Source organism: Psittacula echo (assembly GCF_963264785.1).
Source record: "Psittacula echo genome assembly, chromosome: 13".
In the NCBI taxonomy this organism is placed as follows: domain Eukaryota; kingdom Metazoa; phylum Chordata; class Aves; order Psittaciformes; family Psittacidae; genus Psittacula; species Psittacula echo.
Genome location: NC_137749.1, coordinates 2,260,127 through 2,282,380, shown reverse-complemented (window position 1 = coordinate 2,282,380; position 22,254 = coordinate 2,260,127). Strand labels below are relative to the sequence as shown.

General features: G+C 39.8%; 3 protein-coding genes across 3 annotated transcripts in view; 2 read left to right on the top strand and 1 right to left on the bottom strand.

The window, feature by feature from the left end:
- The window catches only part of KNTC1 (kinetochore associated 1), a gene marked incomplete at its 5' end in the record, with an annotated part of 35,691 nt that extends 27,496 nt beyond the window's left edge, over positions 1 to 8,195 (top strand). Inside the window, 12 exons of the mRNA XM_080628304.1 lie at positions 42 to 120; positions 802 to 920; positions 1,756 to 1,891; positions 2,105 to 2,200; positions 3,054 to 3,110; positions 3,504 to 3,558; positions 3,671 to 3,734; positions 4,743 to 4,872; positions 5,859 to 5,948; positions 6,487 to 6,632; positions 7,494 to 7,584; positions 7,862 to 8,195. Of these exons, the coding sequence (XP_080484430.1) occupies positions 42 to 120; positions 802 to 920; positions 1,756 to 1,891; positions 2,105 to 2,200; positions 3,054 to 3,110; positions 3,504 to 3,558; positions 3,671 to 3,734; positions 4,743 to 4,872; positions 5,859 to 5,948; positions 6,487 to 6,632; positions 7,494 to 7,584; positions 7,862 to 7,918 (1,120 nt within the window). The 3' untranslated portion in view covers positions 7,919 to 8,195. The remainder of the gene's footprint in view (positions 1 to 41; positions 121 to 801; positions 921 to 1,755; positions 1,892 to 2,104; positions 2,201 to 3,053; positions 3,111 to 3,503; positions 3,559 to 3,670; positions 3,735 to 4,742; positions 4,873 to 5,858; positions 5,949 to 6,486; positions 6,633 to 7,493; positions 7,585 to 7,861) is intronic.
- Positions 8,196 to 9,164: 969 nt separating this feature from the next.
- Positions 9,165 to 13,257, bottom strand: VPS29 (VPS29 retromer complex component). Its single transcript, XM_080628305.1, has 4 exons — positions 13,139 to 13,257; positions 10,624 to 10,815; positions 9,941 to 10,176; positions 9,165 to 9,773 (listed from the first exon to the last, which is right to left on the bottom strand). Exons 1-4 carry the CDS (start codon positions 13,139 to 13,141, stop codon positions 9,656 to 9,658), a joined length of 549 nt encoding a protein of 182 aa, XP_080484431.1. The 5' UTR covers positions 13,142 to 13,257; the 3' UTR covers positions 9,165 to 9,655.
- A 133-nt stretch (positions 13,258 to 13,390) lies between these two features.
- On the top strand, positions 13,391 to 22,101 carry RAD9B (RAD9 checkpoint clamp component B; the record flags this gene model as incomplete). The annotated part of the gene is made up of 11 exons (XM_080628808.1): positions 13,391 to 13,424; positions 13,686 to 13,756; positions 14,618 to 14,767; positions 15,254 to 15,368; positions 16,298 to 16,397; positions 17,268 to 17,374; positions 19,044 to 19,150; positions 19,553 to 19,617; positions 20,445 to 20,567; positions 20,939 to 21,074; positions 21,500 to 22,101. The coding sequence occupies 11 exons, from the start codon at positions 13,391 to 13,393 to the stop codon at positions 21,629 to 21,631; spliced, it is 1,140 nt and encodes a 379-aa protein (XP_080484934.1). The 3' UTR covers positions 21,632 to 22,101.
- Between the last annotated feature and the right edge of the window lie 153 nt (positions 22,102 to 22,254).

The window sequence follows — 22,254 nt, the reverse complement described above, 5'->3', positions numbered from 1 at the left end:
GTGATGCTACACTTGTATTAAAACCAAAGGCATTCTTGCAGAGTTATCTACCTACTTCAGTCTCGCCCAATGGATTACAGTTCAAGACTGCTTTTTGCAATTACAACATCTGCTACATCTGTAAGTTCCTAAATTCTTATTTTAGCTTGCTACTTCTGAAATTTTTGCCTCTTATTAAGATCAAGTGTTGTCTGCTTAACTGCACAGATTTCAACCTAAGGCCTCTGTATCTGTGTTTTAGATATTTATGTATCTGTATGAGCTCTATTTTTCTCCCCATCTTTGGAGTAGAACTGAGGTGTTCATTGAATTTTGTTACTGGCTGTCAAGAGCAGCCCTTGAACTCTGGTTTTCTAAGTTTATTCCTGATAATATCTGAAAATAACTTCATTAAATGTTCTTCTAGAATGTGCTTCAGCTGGTGTGATACCTTGGCTAAATTTGGATGGAATTAAAGCAGACTGGTAAAATTGTTTTAGCAGAACCTTAACCTTCAGTCTTTCACACTTACTAAATGTATTTGTGATACTGTATGTCACTGGTATTTTACTTGCCTGCATTAATAGTCATAAATCTAGAAAACTACCTGGTTTAGCAGCAGTCTTTGAAGTTGACAAATAGTCTGATTAGTATAAAAGTTAAAGGTGAACCAAGCTATTATTTAGCATGATTTCTACTAAATGAATCAAAGCCATCTTAGAAAGGATCATAATAAACATGTAGTAAACATGTATAACCCTCTTTCTAGTTGTTCAACCAGTTCTTGTGACTTTTCACTGTGGTGTTTTCTCCCCCTCTCAGCCAATTGGTGATTGTCAGCTGACATTCGCTCACAGGAGCAGAGCACTTAAGTGTCTGCTCTACTTGGCAGATACCAACACTGTGGAATCACTCTTCAAGAAAACCATTGAGAAAGTAAAGTAAGAAGAATTTTCCTTAAGGTGTTCCTTAATAATGGTGTTTTGTTGGTCTTTAACAGCCCTTGGAAAAAAAATACATGATATTTGGAGAATTCTTTTTTACTAATCTGTTTCTTGAGCTCTTAAATTGTATTTCTGAAGAGCAGAATTAGATCTTTTAACTTCACTGTAATGTAATCAAATGGATCACAGTCCTAATTTGAAAACCTGGAAGTAATATGACATTTACATGGAAAATATCTTGCTCCATTTTGCATAGATTACAGTGACTTCTCTAGTGACTGAAGCATTTTCTCCCACCCATATATGTCATAATCATGTAAGTCAGAACTGGTCATCTTGCAAAGACATATTCTTCTGCAAAAATAAGGAACCAAAACCCCAACAGCAAAATGTTGTTACTTTGAAAATATCTGTAGAATTAACTTAGAAAATACCTAGCATCTGGAATTAGAGCCTTTTTCATGGAAATTGATCATTTTAGAGTTCATCACACCACACAGCTGTGTAAGGGATTCTGTCAACATTCAGTCACTGTGCATGAATGACATTTGAGTTGCAAGAGTTACAGTAACTGGTTTATCTTTAGAGCTGATCCAAACCATCCATTCTCCAGGTGAATGAGGTTTCCCTAAGCAATTACCAGACAGTCTTTTACTTCATTAAAATCTCCCTCATAAGCACAAATACAGAATACATTGTTTTTTCCTTTCTTCCTTTTAAGCAATAGAACACTTTCCCAATATTATCCTAAGCCTGATTATGTAAGTTATAATATAATAATCCCTGTAACAATCATTAACTCCTGGTGTTGGGGGGGGGACTTTTTTAACAGGTATTTTCTAAAATGCTTCATTTACCTGGCAGAGTTTGAAATCTTGAATATTCCATATACTTTTGAATCATTTCATAACAGTCCTAAGGAAGGAATGATAAAAGGGCTATGGAAGAATCACAGCCATGAACCCACGGTATGATTTTTAAATCCTTTGTGATTGTTTGTTTGTTACATGCGTGACATGTAAAATACACATGTACATGTAAAATACCAGTGAGTATGTACTCTCCCAAATACTCTCCTCTTTCAGAGTGACAAAAAAGACCCCAACCTTTGATGTGCTGGCAAGCAGCACAGCTGATCATGAACATATGTTAAAATACAGCATGTCCTTGCTCTCCTTTAGGCTGTCAGATTGGTGGCAGAACTTAGTCTAGAATATAAAGTATACGATACTCAACTGTGGAATGGCCTACTACAGAAACTCCAGGGTTTCAATATGGTAAGGAATTTTTAAGCATGAAGTTCTGCAGCAAGGTGAGAAAAAGGCTTTTTTTTTTAATCCACTGATTTCTAAAGAATGGGAAAATAGATAAACTACAAACATACTCTGAACAATTACTGATCATTTACATGGTTACTTTGGGCTCTTGGATACTGAGTGGATGAAGCTTTGAGGAATGTGTGGTTTAGCAGTACTGCTTGAGAATTTTTATCTTAAATTGTTCTGGTTTGTTGGGTTTTTTTAAAAAGCCTTTCAGGTGGCAAGAGCAAGTCCTATGATAACTGAAATATTTATTCATATTATTATAAATTTGCAAAATATGCATATTTTTGTGTGCAAATATATATATACAAACTGCGTTTATGTATATACGTGTGTACATATACACACACACAAAAATATCATCCCTGCTAAATAGCAATCCTGATTTTTGTCACTCAGAATCTTAATTACCTCTCATTGTTAAACTCTATGTAACATTGCTACAGCCTAAGGAGGTAACAGATGTGCCTGGCAACGTGGCTCTATCATGAGCAGGTATTGAAGCCAGTTGTAATCTAATGAGATTCAGGTACTAATAGCAAAGAAGGTGGGATCATAAATTTTCAGCATCAGTTGTATTAAGATTAACAGAAATCTTGGGTATTTACTGAGACAAAGTATGCTGCTACTGCTTGTGATAATTTACTGAACTATAAACCATATTTCCATATGCATCAGTTGGTGCTCCCAAAGGAACGTTTCAACCTGCAGACAAGTACAATGCAATTCTGTAGATTATCACCAAATCTTCAAAAGCACTGTAGGATTTTATAATGAAGTTGGATTTTTTTTTTCCTTTTTTTTTCAGATTCAATATTTAAGAAGAGTTTTGATAGCAATTACTGGGATTCATTTATTATGGGAGGTAAGTTTTTCTTCACTCAACAGGAATTTAGCATCCTGTGTGCATATGTTAATGGCAGCATCTGTGCCCTGAAATGTTATGCATGAAAAGATTCTTTGTGAATTATTATTTTTATGACAATGCAATATGGAGATGAGCATTGCTATTAATCACTGAAACAGCATGTTTTGCATTTGTGGTTCCTTCAGTAAACACTGACCTGGAGGGTTTTGTAGCGTTGCCATCAGTCACAACATGGCTAAATCTCAGACTATGAGAATAATCCATCCAGGATAGAAATAAAAGAAAATTGACTGTCTTCTTCCACCCACAGTGGGTCAGGATGTCTGTGTTTACTTGTACACTTAGTTACAACTGTATTTGGCTTTTACCTTAATACTTTGTTGTCAACAGATTCCCAGCTTTGGCCGAGCTTGGAGAAGTGTGGTTCTGTCACCGTTTCTCGTAGGTAAGGTTGATGTTGGCTATCAGGCTTATGTAGTAACTTGGGATATATATATACACGTATATATATATATATACGTACACACACACTTTATCATGTTTTCTTTATTTCTTAGCTTCATGTCCACCGAGTCCTAAACAGTTGGAGGAATGTTGCGAGTGTTTTGTGATTCTGCTCAAGTAAGTAAACAGTAAAGCCCACGTTTGTATTAATTTAAGTGGGAATGCCTGTTTAATTTCTCATCCAACAGTCTCCCTGGAACATACAAAGCTGCTCTGAAAACCAGGGAACTTTAGTCATGAGTAAGAACGTTTTGCCTCTTGTGGGGGAAGCATAGGATCAGGACACATACCTATACAGAAAGTCAGTGCTTGGCTGAAGACTGTTGGTAACACATGCTGTAACTCAGTATCTTGGTTGTTCAAACTGGGCTGGGAACTGCTCTCTGAACGGGGACTCGGAACCAGCAGCACAGGCTGCTGAAAACTAATTTATCTGCCCAGTCTGCGCCATGAGGGATAGCTGTTCCTGTCCTTACATTTTTAAAGGACTCGTACTCAACCCTAAAAGTCCACTTAATCTCTTTCTTAGCCCACAAACTAGCATATTTTCTAAAACACGAACACAGAGTGCATGAGAGAAAGAATTAACATTCCTACAAAGACATGACAAAAATCTAAAAGCTGTAAATCTATAAATGCACTTAACCTATGTTATGAATGTGCCAAAACACTCTTTACGTAAACCAGTTCTGTATTGCATTTACTATTTAAAAACCAAAACACAGTAAATCATCATCTTATTCACCACAATGCTCTGACTTGCTCAAGGGAAGCACCAGAGCTCAGAGAGCCCAACTTGAGCTGAAAGGTTAGATAGGAAACACTGGAAAAGGATCCAGCTGAAGAACATACCTACACCACTGTGCATATACATATGTACCAAAGCACTACTCTGGGCAGTTGGCCAACACTTCCCCTCAAAATAGCGCCTTGGCTGTTTGAAAGAGAAGGAGGAGAGAAAGAGATAGAAAATTGTCATGCATTTGCATTGCATGAAACTTCAACTCCCATAGCTTGGCTGTTTCTGAAAAGATGAAGTAAAACTATTGTCCTATCTGGCATAAAAATCACATACGTATATATGTTGAGAACTTTTTATATATCATTCTTAATCTTCTTGTGAAGGTGTCCTGTTCTAGCTGACTTGGATGTCATTGGAATAGCTAAACAATATGCACAGTTGGACCTTCCAGCCTTTGCTTTGGGGTGCCTGTTGCTGATCCCTCAGTCTGAGAAGCGAGAACAGCAAATTCAGGTAAATAGTAAGTTTTGTGTTCTGTCTGTGCAAGGGAATGCATTTAAGTGTGTTATGTTCAAGAGAGACTGTAAAAGATGGTAACATGTAATTCCAGCTTGTTTAAATACGTCACTGCTGACAGCTGCTCCGCATTTCCCATCCACAAAGGCTGTTGCTTTGAGTCTGTCCTTCTAAAAGGGATCATGTGAACACTTCCTTTTTTTAAAGCAACAGCAGCAGCTTCAAGTCATCCTCAGCAGCTGTGTCATATGACTGCCCTTTGTGAATCAGAGGACATTTTATGGGATCCCACCCATAAAGCTCATGTAAAAACCTCAACAAAACCCAAGCCTTAGGCCATATACCTGCTAGAGTAGTGTGGAGTTGATAACATGTAATTGCTAAGGAGCTGCCAGGTGGGTAGTTTGACAACAGATTGTAGGAAAAGTACTGAATCCTACCACAGAAAAGTGCTGAGCTGGAAGCCCCTTAGACTTCTTGTAATGCATATCAAACATCTTTCCAAGTTCTGATGTAAACCTTTTGCCTTAAAGCCATTTCCTCACTATTCATGTATCTTGAGTTTCCTCTCATTTGTTTCCATTAATGTATGCTCTGCTTATTGTTCTCCCAGGTGAAGGCCATTCCTATTAGCTGTAAGGAGCAAACTGGCACTACTAAAAGCATCTCAAATTCACAGACTTCCAGTCATTAAAATTAAGCTCAGAAAGATTTTCCCAAATTACAGCACTAGTGCAAGACATTTGGTCTGCTGGCAGTGAGTCAAAAACCCCAAAATCATCTCTAATAGCTACAGCAAAATACCCTGAGTTAAAAGCTATGAGTATTATCTCTCAAAGAGCACAGAACCTGGTTTAATGATTTCATGTTTGTATCTAGAAATTCAAAATATTGATCCTGAATAAATCAAATACTTGCTCTGAAGGAAGAGTTTCTACTTTAATCACTCATATTAATAATGTTTTGTAACTTACTTTTACAAGGGCTTCTTATCGACATGTAATGCAGAAACCGTGCTGCAACAAATAGATGAGCACATGAACACTGGAGAAGTAGTAGCGTTTGCTTCTCAGGTAAATAAAGGAAATGTTATTTACTTCACTTACCTTTGACTTTGGGGCTTTTTGTTAGACAAGAAGATAAAGGTACTCAGAACCTGTTTTCCTCTCTGCCCTGATCTTGCCAAGCATTAGTTGACATACTGCATGCTTGTAAAACAGAGAAACTTTTGCAGGAATTTTTGCATTCTTATTAATGTTGTGCAACTGAGAAACTCCTTGTATATACACACAGTGTTACAGGCTGCTCTGTTTGTGGGCCAGCATTGTTTACACACTATGCCTGTATTTTTCTAAATAGTATTTTAAACTAAAAGGCCAAAAAGCTTATAAAACTGCACTCTGTTGCTTTGTCTTGGGCTGCCTTCCTAAGGGCAAGTTTCTTAATCTGTAAAATCTGTCATTTTCAGCACTAAAACATAAAGCTTAAAATAAAACAATAACCCTGCTCTATGGGAGTCCAGCAAGAAAACTGAGCTCTTTTCATTCAACAGTAAAATTTCTTGTGTTTAAAGTATTAATGCTTTTTTATTACTAAACCTTCAATCTACAGATCCGATCTTTGGTTTTGGACAGCATCATAAATGAGAAGCTGTATGAAAAATTCTTGAAAACTAAGTATTTTCCACTGTTGAAGCAACAACTGATGAGTACTCACAGACTGAAAGAACTTGTGGATTACTTTGTAAAGAAGAACTGGTAAGTTAATAAAAGGTGAAACAGGTGATCCATTACTGATAGTAACAGAAGCTCAATCTCTCTTTTAGTTTAGTTCAGTTTATGTCAGTGAGATTCTCTAGTACTTAGTCTCCAAGAATTTCTGAAGTAGTGCTAAGTTAAATGAATAAAATAAGAATCACACCTCACTACTTTGCATACTCAGGCCAGAGTTTCACAGCGTCATTCAAGGCAAGGTAACAATTTGTAGAGCCTGGACTGGCAACCAGATCAAATGCAGTTAAAACAGCACAAATAACCTGACTGAAAAAGCAAACACTTTTGAATCACTTGACCATACCTTCAGATGATAGCTTAGTGGTGTCAGAGTCACAGCTTCAGCAATAAAAGCACTGAAAAAAATAAATGAACTGCCTGTACTCCAGACTTAGGAATTAGTGGTTTTCAAGAGCCAGAAATACCTCTTACGTTCCACTTAAATAAAACAAAGGAGCTTGCTGCTGAGCCTGCTGCAGGGCTGTTCTCAATCAGGAATCCATCAGTGGTGATTCACAGCACTGGGGTATTGAACACAGCTGTAGCCTTTCACTTCACACCCCAAATACTTGGTATTGTGAGTTACCAGCTATCCTGCAGTCAGAATGGAATAGGAACCAATAAATAACTGTTTAAACTCTACTATATACTGATTTTATTAGCAGTCACAGATTAAATGCTAGGCTTGTCATGGCTTGTTTCCCTCTACTGGGAAATGACGGGAGCTATCTGACTGCAAAAATGTGGGGTCATACCTTATTGTTCCACTTCAGTCTATATAGTCTGAATTCTTGGCCTTTTAGGGTGTTTAGGTTGATGAAGTTGGTAAACTTTTGCCTCCTACAGCATTGATGATGCTACAGCCCTAATTCGAGAATATCAAGAGAAATGTGGAAACCCCACTCTGGCAGATGTACCATCATCCAACCTTCTGAAGGTAAACCAAACCACTTCTGTACCTCACACAGTGCTTTCTCCTTTTGTTTTTCTACACTAAGAATTTCACTCAACTTTTAGCAAAAATACCTGTTAGCTGATTTATTTTTGTAAAATATATTGTATATAATAAAATATCCCTTTATTAATTAAAATAATTCATTTTATTTGGACCAAATCTGTGCCATGTGAAGCATTACGCTTTCAGATACCTTCACAGGTTTTAGATGCTCTCCCCTTTTCCTAAGCCCTATTAATAGTGTTTTTTCACCTTCCAGATGTATTTGAATGGACCAGAGACATCTGTACTTGAACTGTCATTGATAAGGTCTTGAATTTACCCTTTTCTCCCTCTGCTGGCAACAGGAGGGCCATGCATTGAGAATGCTCCTACAGTCAAGTGAACATTAATCTAAAACCTCAATGCTCTTATATCAAAAGCTATCCTGAGCTTTACACATTTTTTTAACTGTTCAAGGCTGTTCCTTCTCCATCCTCTTTTTGTTGAAACAGTTTAGAATTACAGTAAAATTTCCTGTTTCTACTCAAGAATAATGTTCATATTCTGCACTTTCATTTTAGGAAGGATTAGTTTATTTCCTTCTGTATTTCTCCACGTTTAAGTCTGCTGTCAGCATCTCTCTAAGACTTCATTCATACAAACATAACTTTGTGTAATTATGATAAACTGTTTCTAAAACTGTAAATGGTGTACTTGATGTAAAATATACTTTGTAGTCTAATTGTAATTATATCTACAGTGAGCACAAATAAACTGACTTCTTGTATCCATTTTGTCCTTATGGTATTCTATAAGCCTTTTTTAATTATGGCATTGTTCCACTCAGTCACTAACCTTCCTTGAGTAATGCGTACTAAGGTTTTCCTTTCAACTCTGTTCTTTCTGTATGTCTGCAGCAGGACACAGCAATAGCCACGTGTTTCACTGCATGAAGTAGCAGTTAGCCAGAGGTTTCCCAAGATACTAGGCTGAAACACTGGTCTCTAAGGTAAAGCAGATTTATTTTGAATAGAAGTTAGTCAGCTTATTACAGAGTAAGGGTTCTAGCTGATCCTTTAAACTACTGGTTTTCCATAGAACTTAACTCAAAGCTTTGTGACAAATATTGCACAGCTTCTTGCACATATAGCACACTGGAAAGAGCCATAATACAAAGGCCAACGACTGCAAAGTAAATAGGCCACCACTAAATGTTCTCCTGCAGAAGACAAAATGCAAAATGGGAGCTGTTTTTATATATATATATATATATATACACACACAGGGAATATACTTTAAGTTCCCTGCAGACATGAGAAAGGAATGCCCAACAGTCTAGTTGTCTTGAACAACCCATGCCTTAGTCTCCCATAGTAGCACGAGTGTCATATGGAATTACATATCCAAAAGCTCTGCACATGGAGCAAAGCATGTATAGCTGTAGTGTCAGACATGAACCATAAATAAAGGAAAGCCTTTCTTTATGATTTATAGATTTAATGAGACCATGATTCATTAAAGCATAGGGGTATTTGAAACTGCTTTGATTATAAAAAGACTAAACTTTCTGCAGTGAAATTACTACTGTAAGTTATGAGTTAACTGCAATAGTTTCAGAATCCATTTTATTGGGAATGATAGGTTGAGAAAATTAAGTATCAACTGGATTCTGAAGCAAACATAACATGGCCCCAGAGCCCCCAGTCTTTTTGTTCAAGCCTTTTACAATTAAATATCCTTCAGAAGTCACCAAACAGAGCATGGGGCATTCTAAAAGCACTTGCAACTGGTGCATTTTTCCCCTACACCAGTTCATAAAGCTTAGTTTTTCTATGAAGTGGAGTTTATTACAACATAAAAGAACAGTATTTAAACAGTTACTTTAATGGAATATTTTACAAATCAATTCATAGAGAGAAAAGCAAACACAATGATGTTTTAAAGTTATTACCAAGAAGCTACATTGTTTAAGCTGTTAGTGAGTAAGGGTAGGACTGTAAACTAGCAATCAAGTATTGGAACTTGCAGTTCAGAATGAGATGGTAAAAATACCAGACAAGCCAAAGCATGTTTAAGATTTTTTGTACTCAATTCTTTCTACTTTCACATCATCTCCAATTAGTTGATAGACATACGTAACTACCGTGGAAGCTTGGATATCCATCAGCACAAACGAAGGAATGATGTTACTGGAAAGAGAGAGAAAAATCCATATTAATTGTGAGTATATAATCACCTCAGCAGTGTTTCACTGCTACTATCAACCCTTCCTCTCCCCAACATTTAGAATGTCAACAGTAATCTTCATAATGAGTTTTGTAGTTATTCCCCCAGATCATTCCCATATTTCACTTACTTCTCTAAGGCATGATAGGCTCCTGTAGCTGATCCCGGATTGATATAGAACTTGTTTTCATGTTCAAATGCCTCAAATTTGTGTGTATGTCCTGAAATTAGGATGTCCACATCAAATTGCCTTTGTAGCAGTGCCAGGCTGGCCATGTCACCCCAGGGAATAACCTGATGGCCATGAATCAGCCCAATTTTGAACTGTCCAACAGTTACAACTTTCTGTTCAGGATAATTCAGGTTCTAAAAAAGAAACCAACCACAGATTAAATGCACAGATTTATGCTTTAAAAACAATTCTATGCAACACAAAGGAGAGAGGGGGGAAAGCTTCTTAGACTTGTATCATAGAATCCCAGACTGGTTTGGGTTGGAAGGGACCTTAATGCTCACCTAGTTTCAACCCCCTGCCATGGGCAGGGACACCTTCTACTAGACCAGACTGCTTCAGGCCCCAGCTTCTCTGGGCAGCGTGTGCCAGTGCTTATGGAAATAATCAATGTAACTGGCCCTACTGCTACCAAGCTGCTTTTATGAACACTGGAGAACGTGGCAGAATGCAGGGAACTTCAAAGGCCTGACAGCAGCAAGTCCTGTTACACCACCCAACATCAGTTTGCCCACTTTTACTTGAATTATAAATAACCCTAGATGCACAAAGCCAGTATTATTATCAAAAGAGAACACTACCTCATCAAAGTCCCCTCTGACAACATGAACGTCCCCAGCCAGAGTCTTGAGGTAGTCATAAGTGTCCTTGGTGCAAAGGTTTCCCGTGCAGAGGATGTGTTGGATCTTCCCTGGAACCAGCAGCTTTTTAAACTTGGCTGGGAGGCTGTTGCATCGATGTGGAATGTGAAGATCTCCCAGCACTAACACCAACTTAGGTGTCACAACAGGAAAGAAAGGTCGTTACAAGATGCTTATTAAGACAAGAACCACAGGCAAACAGAAAGCTTTGCAATGTGCTCTTCAGTTTCCTAACTTGCCACTTTGATGTCTACTAAAATAAGTCTGAAATTGTGATGGAATACTGTTATATTGAGGGAACACAGGCCCTTACTACCACAGGACGTTACCCAGAGGGGCCTCACCAAAACAACAGCCTACAGCGTCTCCATTTATTTTGTTGCTGAAAGCCATTGCAAGGTGTAATGAAAGAAATGTTACTACTTGATGTAATTTACATAAATTTAGGAACTACCATAAGCTATCCCTAGCACATGTCCTCAAGCACAGACCTGGCTAAACTGTGACCAATTGTCCTTAAAACTCAAACCCAATTTCTTTCTAATTTAATTGTTTTCTTATCCAAAGAAAAAGATAAGAAGGCAAATAAAAAGCACTGAAAGTTTGCAACGTGTGTTAATAGCTGACCAGAACATGAAGCTTGTTCAGAGCCCTTATTGAGGAACCACTGAACAACAGTGTAAGACTAACAGATTAAAGAACAATAAACAAAATAAACCAGGGCACTGCAGAGAAGGCACTATTACACATCCTGCACACAGTGCTGCTGTTACCGGTTCTACATACTCATAGTTGCAGTACAACAACTGCAAGGAGGATACAAATTGAATGGGGCTTCAAAATTAAGGATTCAGCTGAAGTAGGACCATAGTTTAACAGCACAGGCTTTAAATGTGCAAATAAAGAATTAATGCAAGCAACGGCAATAAATTAATTATGCAAAAAGGGCATGGAAAGCTCTATAAAGCATGGGATGTGACACCACTACGCTGCAAAAACACTGGATCTACAGAGTCATCCCTGTTAACTTGATGAATAGCTCTATAATAAAAAGTTTATCTTCCAACCGTAACACTTTGTTAGTAACAGTACCTAAAATGACAGCCATTAAATGTGCTTGTAAAAGACACAGCACATACATATATATATAAGCAGTAGTAACTATGCTAATAAATTATCTTTTTTAATACTTATTTTTGATATTTTTAGGCCATGCAGCTGTCTTCATGCTTACAGGCATCAAAAAAAGGCAAAAGTTGGGTGGGTTTTGGTTTTATTGGGGCATTTCCATGCCATCATCAAAACCACGCATCTTCAGAGAACAGATGGATTAAAGTACTGGTAAAGCAATACAAGAGGTTTTGAATCCATGAGCTGCCAATTTAAAACTAACCCAGGAAAGAGGAAAAAAAGACATTTTTGATAGTCTTTCAAGAGCTGCCAGTGAAAAATACCCCTCCTAGCATCAGTCTAGAGCTGGTATAATTGAATGCAAGTAGAAAATGTGTAATAAGTGATTTTGATTATTAAAATAGCAATAGATTGATTCTCTTACTAACACTTAAGAGACTTGGACATGCAATGCCAGTTATGTATTTAATGTTTAATAGAATTACCCTGCCACTCAAATCGCACAACCCCACTGAAGTCAGCAGCGTGTGTGCATTCAGCGAAGGCCGTTTCCTTTGCTGACAAAGTGGCCGACCCCATATTCTCCCCCAAATCATATGTGAGCACCCATTAATTACAGAAAAGCTTGGTAAGCTACAGTAACAAAACCTAATTAAAAGTACTGAAGTGTGTTTAATAGTCACAGCAGCATGAAATAGTGGCAAAGAACGTTACACCATCTGGCTTTTACTAGGTATTTAGGTGCAATCCTGGGCATGGTTTGAACAGCAGCCCCTAATTCACGTGTCCCATCTGACATTCGTATCATCTAGTAACATTGACAAGCCCTTACCACCAGTGTTAGCAACAGCCAAGAGGAGTAAACTTACTCTGTGCCCAGCCTTATTGGAATGGAGAAGTTGATTGCAGACAAGGGGGGGAAATGAAAAACAGGGTGAACCATGATCAATGTTAAAACAAAAGAAAGCAACAGAAAAGAAAATACAGCCGAATGAACAGGCAAATAATAATTAATGAATTGTTGATGTTATGAAAGAAGCGTTAAAAAAAATAATTAAATTAAAACTCAGCTCCTGCGAGCAGCCCCCGGCCCCTACAGCCCCTCCGCACGGCCCCTCCTCAGTGCTCCCTGCCCGCCCTCCATCTACCTCAGCTCGGCACGAGGGGGGGTTTTGGGGCGGCCACCGACAGAAAGCATTCCCCGACCGCGCGTTCCCCACATCCCGCGCCCACCGCACCCCGGAGCAAGCGAACCCGGGGCCCTCCGGCGCCACAGGGCGAGGAGGACCCGGGAGCCGAGGCCCGGCGCGGCCCCGCCGCTCACCATCCTGCCCGGCGCCGCGCTCCTCACAGCGCCCGCTGCGCCTGCTCCCGGAAGCCAGGCCGGCGCCAAGCACCCGCTACGGCGCCTCCGAAGAGCCAAACCCAGGCCAAAACGCGTTTCTCCGCAGCCGCCTTCCGGCTACATCCGGGTCTCTGAGGAACGCCCCGCCCCTGGGGGGGAACCTTTCCTCAGCCGCCGTTTCCCGCCCTTTCCTGCCCTTTCCTCAGCCGTCGTGTGAGGGAGGGGGCGGCCATGAAGTGTGTCATTGGCGGGGCGCATCTCAGAGGTACCGGGAAGGCGGCAAGCTCCGATCTGAGGGGTTTATGTGGGAGAAACGGGTGCCCCAGAGCGGGGCTGCCTCAGGACGGTGCGGCAAAACGGGGTTCAAAGTGTTTGTGCTGAAAAGGGAAAGAGTAACGTTTTCCACCCTGCCATCGGTTTTCATTGAAATGCATAAAACATTTGTGATGTTTCCTCTTCAGTTATACTGGAGAAGATGCAGTCTAACTTTGGGTTTTCACATTGCGTTGTTTTCTTTTCCTGCCAGTGTTCGGAAGAGCGATTCACGCCATAGCACGTATTAGTGATGAGTTTTGGTTTGACCCCTTAGAGAAAGGGGTAAGTGGATTTGATTTATTGTAATTTAAAAGCTTCTCTTGGAAGCACAATGTTCACCTTGTTGGATAATGTGGTGTTTTCCTGCAGGTACCCTCCCATCTGAATCCCTCCACTTTCAAGATGGACAAATGCCATATTATCTGTAATTGTAATTATGCAGCTTGCATCATCAAAGAGCCATTCCCACTCTGCCCCTACTGTTCCATTCTTTGTTACCCAGGCCTGAGCTTGTCCAGCACATCTGGATTAATACCACGGGTCAAAAGGTTTATGTGCTGTACCCCATCAGAAGCTGCCTCTAAACAACATGTTTTGTGCCAGGATGACTCAACAGGAAGGGTGCATCCATTAATGTGCCTCTGATTAATGAAACGCCATTTCCACCAAAATTAGGGTTTTCTTGAGAGGTTTCTTAGTTAAAAGTGGTCTTAACTTGCTGGGAGGGTGGGAAATGGAGATAATTCCCTTTTATACCTGAAGAGGTTTTGGGGTGCTGCTGGTGTCTTTGCTCATTTGTGTGTGTTGTGTGGATGGGCATAGAGGAAGATTGTTCTAGAATAAACTCCAGTCCTTCAAATGCTTCAAACTGAGCTCCAAGTGTTTTGGTAACTCACCAAAGGTCAGGGCCACTTAAATGTCCATAGACTGGATTCCTCTGCCTGTATTATACCAGTAATGATACAGGTGATAAGTTTGACCTATGACTCTATCCATAATGCATCTGTATTTGAGTACTGAGATTTAAAAGCTCTGTGGTTCCTGTATGGTACTGAAGCACAGAGATTTTTTGTCAAAGTTTCAATATAAATAGTTTTGAGTTAATAAATATTAATTAAGAAATTATTTTACTTCCATTTTCAGCTTGCCTTGAGATCAGTGAATTCTTCAAGGTCGGCATATGCATACGTGTTCTTCTCATCTATGTTTTTTCAACACTACTGCTGGGCAGCTGTGCCTCAGCCACATCAGAAGGAGAAGCAGTTATCCCCCCCGTGTAAATTGATAATCAAGGTATATTTGAATGGATTTTTTAATGCACAGCTTTGTAAGCAGCAAATTAGCCCAATTTCCAAATGAAATTATAGAGGGAGGCTCCTAGAGGTATGTGGATGGCTCTAAAACACTTCTGAGCAGCCCTGCAAAAGGGCGTTAGTATATAATTATGTTTGGAAGTTGTACCTCTTCAGCTGTGCCCTGCAGTTCCCAAAGTCTGAGCCAGCTTAATCTCAGGGTAAAGGAATACCACATTTCTGCCTCTGAGTGGTTCTCCTTCAGAACCAGTATGAGCCAGGAGAGCTTTGACCAGTTCTTTAGCAAACAGCCCTATTGGCCATGTATTGGAATAGTGGGTGAGGATGGCAAGGATTAGTATAGTATCTGCTTACAAAGCAGTTTGGGGAAGCTATAAAGGCAGCAACTTGAAATAAATCATGCAAAAGTAGGGGAAATATTGCTTAGTGAATAACCTCTGTGCTAATTTGTTTGTTTTCTTTACAGTCAGTTCTTCCTGTATTTAGATGTGTAAATGTGCTGGAAAGGAATGTAGAGAAATGCAGCATTTATACAAATATTAACGATCATCACGTAACTTTTCAGCTCCTCTGCAAACATGGTAGGTTACACATCTTCACAGGAGCAGCAACAGTTTAAAACAGCAGGACAGCACAATATTGAGTGTAATTAGGAGCTGAATGTTCTTGATGGAACATTATGCCAAACACTTCCAGCCTCTTCACATCATTATTTAGACTTATCATCTGCATTACCTTATTAAAATGAAGTTAAAATAGGCTTTATCAGACAGTCTTCAGCTCAGTAGTTAATGCATGCTGTATATTAATTGCCAGCCAATTGCCTACAACATTTAGAATGAGGCTGAAGTAAACTCTTAAAAACACATTATGGAAAGGGAGGGAAATCCTGGTTTGGTAGAGGATTTACTGAGTCTTTCCCCTTCTAACACAGTTATTTAGCACACTAACAGGTCTGACATCCTCAGTCCAGCAGAACACCAGGTGTGCTTTGCAAAACTCATAAAGAACCATCATCTATCAACACAGCTTGCTGATGTGATAGCTTGTGATACTGCTGTGTGATAGGCAGTGCTTTATATCATTAAAAATCCAGCTCGTGTTACTAATAATGAGAGAATACATTGAATTAGGGAAGGATCATTAAGCTCTCTTAGCTCATGCTTATCTAGAAATACACAGAGATCTGATTCTATCACCATTTATATTGTAGCAGTTAAACATTGGAGCCTTCCCCACTCCTTGCATTTGTTGCACTTGTTGCTCTTCACTTACATCTTGTGAATTCTTAAAAAAAGATCAGATCCTTGCAGGGCATAACTAATAGGATGAAGGAAGTCTGCCATGGCAGGTTAATGCAGTTTTCTATTTGTTAGCGAGTTATTTCCACACAGCTAGAGTAAGCCTCGTTACTTTCTCTATTGAGATACCCTAAAAGGACAATTAATACAGAATAAGCCAGTTAAAATGACAGACCAGCACTGATTTTGTTCATATCCTTTATACTCAGGTGTTGTAAAAACATACAACCTGACGTTTCAAGAATGTGATCCGCTGCAGGCTGTTTTTGCAAAGCACATGTGTCCCAACGTACTTAAACTCCACTCCAGGTAATGAATACAAAAATGTTCTTTTTCTGGAACACGGAATCTTACAGGAGTCAATACTGGTGCCATAGGCATTGACAGACTCAAAGTCTGATTAGGGCACAGTCAAAAATGGCAAATTCCTAAATCCTGTATCTTAGTGCTTGATTTTTCACATTGCAGCTTAAGAAATGGAGCTCATTCTGCCATTAATCCCACTCAGTCTAACCTTGAGAAGTGTGTAATATCTGCTTTGAATTCATACCTTTAAGCTACTTCCACCTGTGACAACTAAACAGTGCTGGAATGTTACAGGTAAAGAATCCAGTGGTAAAAGTACAATTTCTTCAGTGCAATAAGGCAAAGTTCTTGTCACTGCAGGCAAAGGCAAAGAACAGTCCAACTGTACTTTCCCTGAGAGTATTTCTGTCGCTGTCAGTGTTTCTGGCATTGTTTTCTTGTCACAAGAATCAGCCATTAAAGGTGTACAAAGATATCTCTGTATTGATACTATATATTGTGTTTATAAAAAGATTATGTAACTATAAAAAACTAAGCTTTTGAATAAAGAGTATAGGATACTGAGGGTTGCTCAAAATTGTGATATATACATATGGAAAGGTATCAGACATATATATATGTAATATTGATCTGGCAGCTTACACAGACATCAAACAAATCTGCTTTTGTAATGACTGGCTGTATTTTTAGATGTCTTCTGTACCTATTGCCACATAAATCAATTAAAAAGATGCACACACAGTAGGGGGTGCACATTTCAAAGGCACTTTTGCAACCAGGACTGTCCAGGAGCTATTTTAGTTTCTCATGTGAGTAACAAATGCTGGCTGAGACCCTGCGGCAGGTATCTTAACACTGGCTGACATTTTACAGGCTGCTGGCTGATATCATGGTTCACTTCCCAACCAGTCAAGAAGAAGTAACTTTATCAGTTACACCAATGAAAGTTTGTTTCAAGAGTTACACCGAGGAGGACACTGGTAAGAAAATTCAAAATATGAAACAGTATTGGGACTTTAAAACAGGTAACTAAAAGAATAATAACCAGAGAGTGCGTTTTATGGCTGAATGAGATTTATAAGAGAGGGAGCATGCACAGGGAGATTCCAAGTCATACTTCTGCACTTTGCTTTTGCTATATTTGAGGAAAGTACAGTTTTTAATACCATTTCCTGGTATCAGTGGCAGATATCAGACTGAGCAGCCAATTGAAATGAATTATTCCACTCGCCATAGGCTTGAGCAGAGCAATTACTGTGCTGCGGGAGCAGAAGCATGGCAGCAGACAGGAAAAGGGAGATAATTTTATGTTTTGAAAAAGAACTATTTAAATCTGAATACCACAATTACAGAATTGATGTCATTACAGAGTGTATTTTAGTAGAAGGGCAATACAGCGTGTGAGGTGGCCTAACAGTGCAGTGCTGCGTGCTGCCATTCTCAGATCTCCAGCTGACATGAGAACAATCTAGATCCATGGGGTGTGACTCAAACTAGTTTTAAAGATGTAATTGTGTTTCTGAAGTACAGGTTCTTGTATATCATATAATAAAGGAATGCTTCTCATACTTGCTTATGACCAAAGCTGAGGATAATGACCTAGAAAAAGATGACTGCCTAGAGCAGAGGTGGGGACTGTGCTGGGAACAGGCTGAAGCAGTGGAGAGAAAGAAGGATTAAATGGTGGAAGATGACTGGAGTTGAAATAGAGAAGAAATTACTGAAAAGATACTAAAGGGATTACAGTTTGAATAACAAACTTGGTTAGTTTAGAAACATACACTTATAAGAGTATTGTAAGAAAAGGTGAAAAAAGAGTAGGTAAAAATGTAATGAGATACCAAAACCCCAAACAATCAAGGAGAAAAAAGGAGGCATTACAAGCATTGTTGCTGTTGTGTAGCATGTAATGCAATACACTGCCTGCAGCACATGTTCTGTATGAAACAAACCATGTCCTTTGAATGCATCGTCTGGTGCTGGCTTGGGTTTTTCCACATCCAGGTTTAATTTTCACATACACACATCACACCTCCTGCCCAGACTTGTTCTCATCTGCACGTGGTAGGCTCTGCCTTGCAGAAGCTGCTGAATGTGTTACAGTTCCTCCCTCTTACTTTCTTTTCATGCACCTAATAACAACTATGGGCTGACCTAATGATAAGAAGCAACAATTGGCACCTGAAACCAAGGAGCCTGTTTCCTGTTGCCACTTAGTAACAGGAAAAGATTATAATTTAAAACAAAGAACCTAAATCCACCTTCATTGTCCTCTCATGATTGTCAGCAATTATGATTAACCTGTTAAAGTCATGTGGCACTTTGATCTTCCCATCTATGCAACAATAAGCAGATGGTAATATTATTTGTGATGAATGCCTGCAGACAAAGCAGATTTGTGAGAGCAGCAGCAGGTATTGGGTTAGATCACACTGGAACATCAAACAGGTTGTGTTAAAAGCCATTTAAATCTACATAAGTAAACTGAAGATTTTAATTATGAAATAAATTGAGATGAGCGAAACATTTATTACTGTTAGTTACTAAAAATACAATTACTTGCTCAAATGATGCTGATGTAACAACCTCGGGGTTATAATCAGAGTTTGTTGGGGTCAAACTTGACTCCTTTCTTGTTACTTTAAACAGATTTCTCCAAGACAATGCTTACAGAAATACAACTGAATCCAGAAGAATTTGACTACTTCCAAGTTGGAGTCGATTCTGAAGTGACGTTTTGCCTTAAAGAATTGAGGGTAAAGTAAGAACTTGTTTTGAAAGTAGAACTTTTCCCATTAATTTGCTTGACTTGACCAGGACAATGCAGGATGACCCTGGACGGGCTCCATCAGGCCTCCTGACCAGCAGCACTATTGCATCAGCTGGTCAAGGATTAGCTTTAAAATTAGGATCTTCCTGACACTGGGGAGCAGAACAGTTTTACCACTGTGACTGACCTGGAGAAGCATCATGGCCACAGAAGCTCTCCATGTAGAAACTTCTTTGGCAAAGCCCCAGGCAGAGATGGCAGCAAATGTGTTCTAGAAGCAGTCAACTTTTACCTTTTCTTGCCAGTAAACAACATCTGGGATAAACTTAGATTCTGATGTTAAGCTTCTGGTTTTAATGGTGCTTAACCACCCACCCCTTCTTTCCAGGGACTCCTGGTGTTTTCAGAAGCCACCAGTGTTCCTGTCTCCATCCATTTTGACATCTCTGGAAAGTACGTTTGGGAACATACCTGACAAACTGCAGCAGTTACACCTCTACAACTCAGGTTTTGTTACTCAGTATTTAACTGGAACAATAAACCAGAAAAAGCTCTACTTCTAATCTGTGATACAGGGTTAAATACCCTGTTATTATGCAGAAAGCACTTAACATAGGCACAGCATTACTAAGCTGCCCATGCTGACTTATGAGCACATATATAGAAGTCACCTGCATGCTTCAGGCTCTCAGACTAATCACAGAATCAGACTGGTTTGTGTTGGAAGGGACCTTAAAGCTCATCCAGTTCCAACACCCTGCCACTAGACTAGGTTGCTCCAAGCCCCATCCAACCTCATTAAAATAGACACTGGTGTATTCTACACTGAGAAAATTCATTATACTAGAAAAAGAACATTCAAATAAATTGAGAACTTGCCTCTACTTCCATAGACCAAGATTCACACAGCTGTTACTCTGTATTTGCTAACGGTGTGGGTAGGAAAATACCCACATCAAGGCAGAAGTATGCTAATGCAGGCAATGTTTTAGTAGTAGTCTAAAGAAACAGTAAGTTTTCTGTTTAAAATACAAATTTAACTGTTGCATATTTAAAACTATGATTTGACTAAGTACAATACTGCATAGTATTGTATAACATTTGCTCAGTGGTGCATTTAAATCTGCCTCAGGAAGCCATCTCATATCCTTCAGCAGCAAATACATTTTCAGCTTTTCAGAGACGTGTTTTAATCTTTACATGTAGAATTGCACAAGCTGTTTTCTCCCACAACACATGTAATTACACACTCTGGTTTATGTCTCTGAATATGTGTTTAGACCGGTTGCTTTCAGCATTGAAGATCTGGTGCTGGAAGCCAGCTTTATCTTGGCTACCTTGTCTGACATTGACAAGAAGACTTCCCAGCAGCAACCACCCGGCTTTACACCACAGCAGGAAAGGTACCAGTGGGTTTCAGGGGTGGGAGAGGGATGATGGAAAATTGAAGTTTAAGTGTTCCAGCCAAGCCGGTTTTAAAATGAAAAGGAATCGGCTCATTCTTGCAGGGTACTGGAGTCTCTGTTCATAGAACAGTGAACTAGGCAGCTTCAGGAACACCTTAACAGCATGTACAGCAATAAAACAGTACAAGAGAGCACGTTATGTACTGGCTTCTGCTTTCTTTTATCTCCACAGTGTTATGCAGTAGGAGGGGAAGGTACTTGTTGAGAATCCACTCTAAAGCCATAATGATTTCAGTATCAGAAAATAGACATCCTAATGGAAATACATAAAAGCCGATTACTGACCTGACCTACTCTCTCCAATCCAGCCTGGAGACACGTACAGGGAAAACTGAAAAAGCCTCCATGGATAAAGACAGCAGCACACAGGCAAATGCTTCTGAAAAGCCACAGAGGAGTGGAAACACCCAGAGCACGGAGCCAGCGAAACCTGGGAGTCCTTTGGTAAAACAGAGAAAAGTCATTCCTGGAGCCACAGAGGGAGATGCAACAGGGGTAAGAGGAACAACCACAGCCCGTGCAGCGCTGGCAGGAGAGGCAGCAGAGGCTCACTATGACAAGGTGAGGAGACTGCCAGTTGTATTTAGGGTGGAACACCTCAGCTGGTGTTCAGGTACATGTAGCCTGGGGGTTATTACATGTAACTACATCCAATTCTGCCTGTGGCCTTTCAATGGAAGCAGCTTCCACAGCAGCAGAGCTGACAAAAACCACCACCACCACCACGTTTAATACTGGGAATACTCACAGGTGACAGGTCTGGTTTACATGGAACTGCTGACTAATAAAGATCTTGACATAGCAAAAGCTTCAGAAATAATTAACCCCAAATTCACAGTTTCTGACTTCTGTAATTGTTGTATTTTCAGTTTCATTCCCTGTTTTTTGGAGCAGTTTCCTGTAAGGAGAAGGATGCCATCAGTCACACCTTCCATAGCCTAGCGACAGCTAGCGACACTGAAGAGGATTTTGGCAACGTGCAGAGCTCCCCAATCCTCTAGTGCCATGAAGCATCTGAACCTAAAGACTACTGGTGGTTGCCTTGAAAGATACAAGGTGTGGTAATGGTGGAGCTGTTCCTGGTTTTACAAAGTTTAGCTGCTGTTCTGCAAGTTAGAGCTTGATGGAAGCTGTGTTCTAAGCTGGTGCAGTGAACAGCACTCCATGAATACCTGTTCAGAGTCTGGGAAGTGGAAATCCCACTCAGACGGAGCCTATGTTTTTGCAAGACAAGGACTCAACACAGCACCAGCTAATTTGTCAGTTCAGGTTAAGAGTTCACTCACTGTTCACGTTAACCACCAGCACAGTCATCCTGAACCGTTACCTGCTGTGCCAGTGTAAATTCAGGTCACGACTGCCTGCTGTGGGGTTTGTTACGTGTTGTGCAAGAACAGCTTCGGCTGTTCAGTGCCCCAGCACATTCCCACTGGAGAACTCTGCCACTTGAGGCCAGTTGAGCTCCTGTTGTAAAGTTGAGTGCTGGAAAAATGAACCCATCCACCCACTCCAGCACAGCCAAACACACTACTGCTGGGGAGCAGCCGGTGCTGGTACAGGGTTGGTGCAGAACTCACATTTCACTGAGCAGCCAACGTCAGAGGAATGCATTTTGAACAAATAA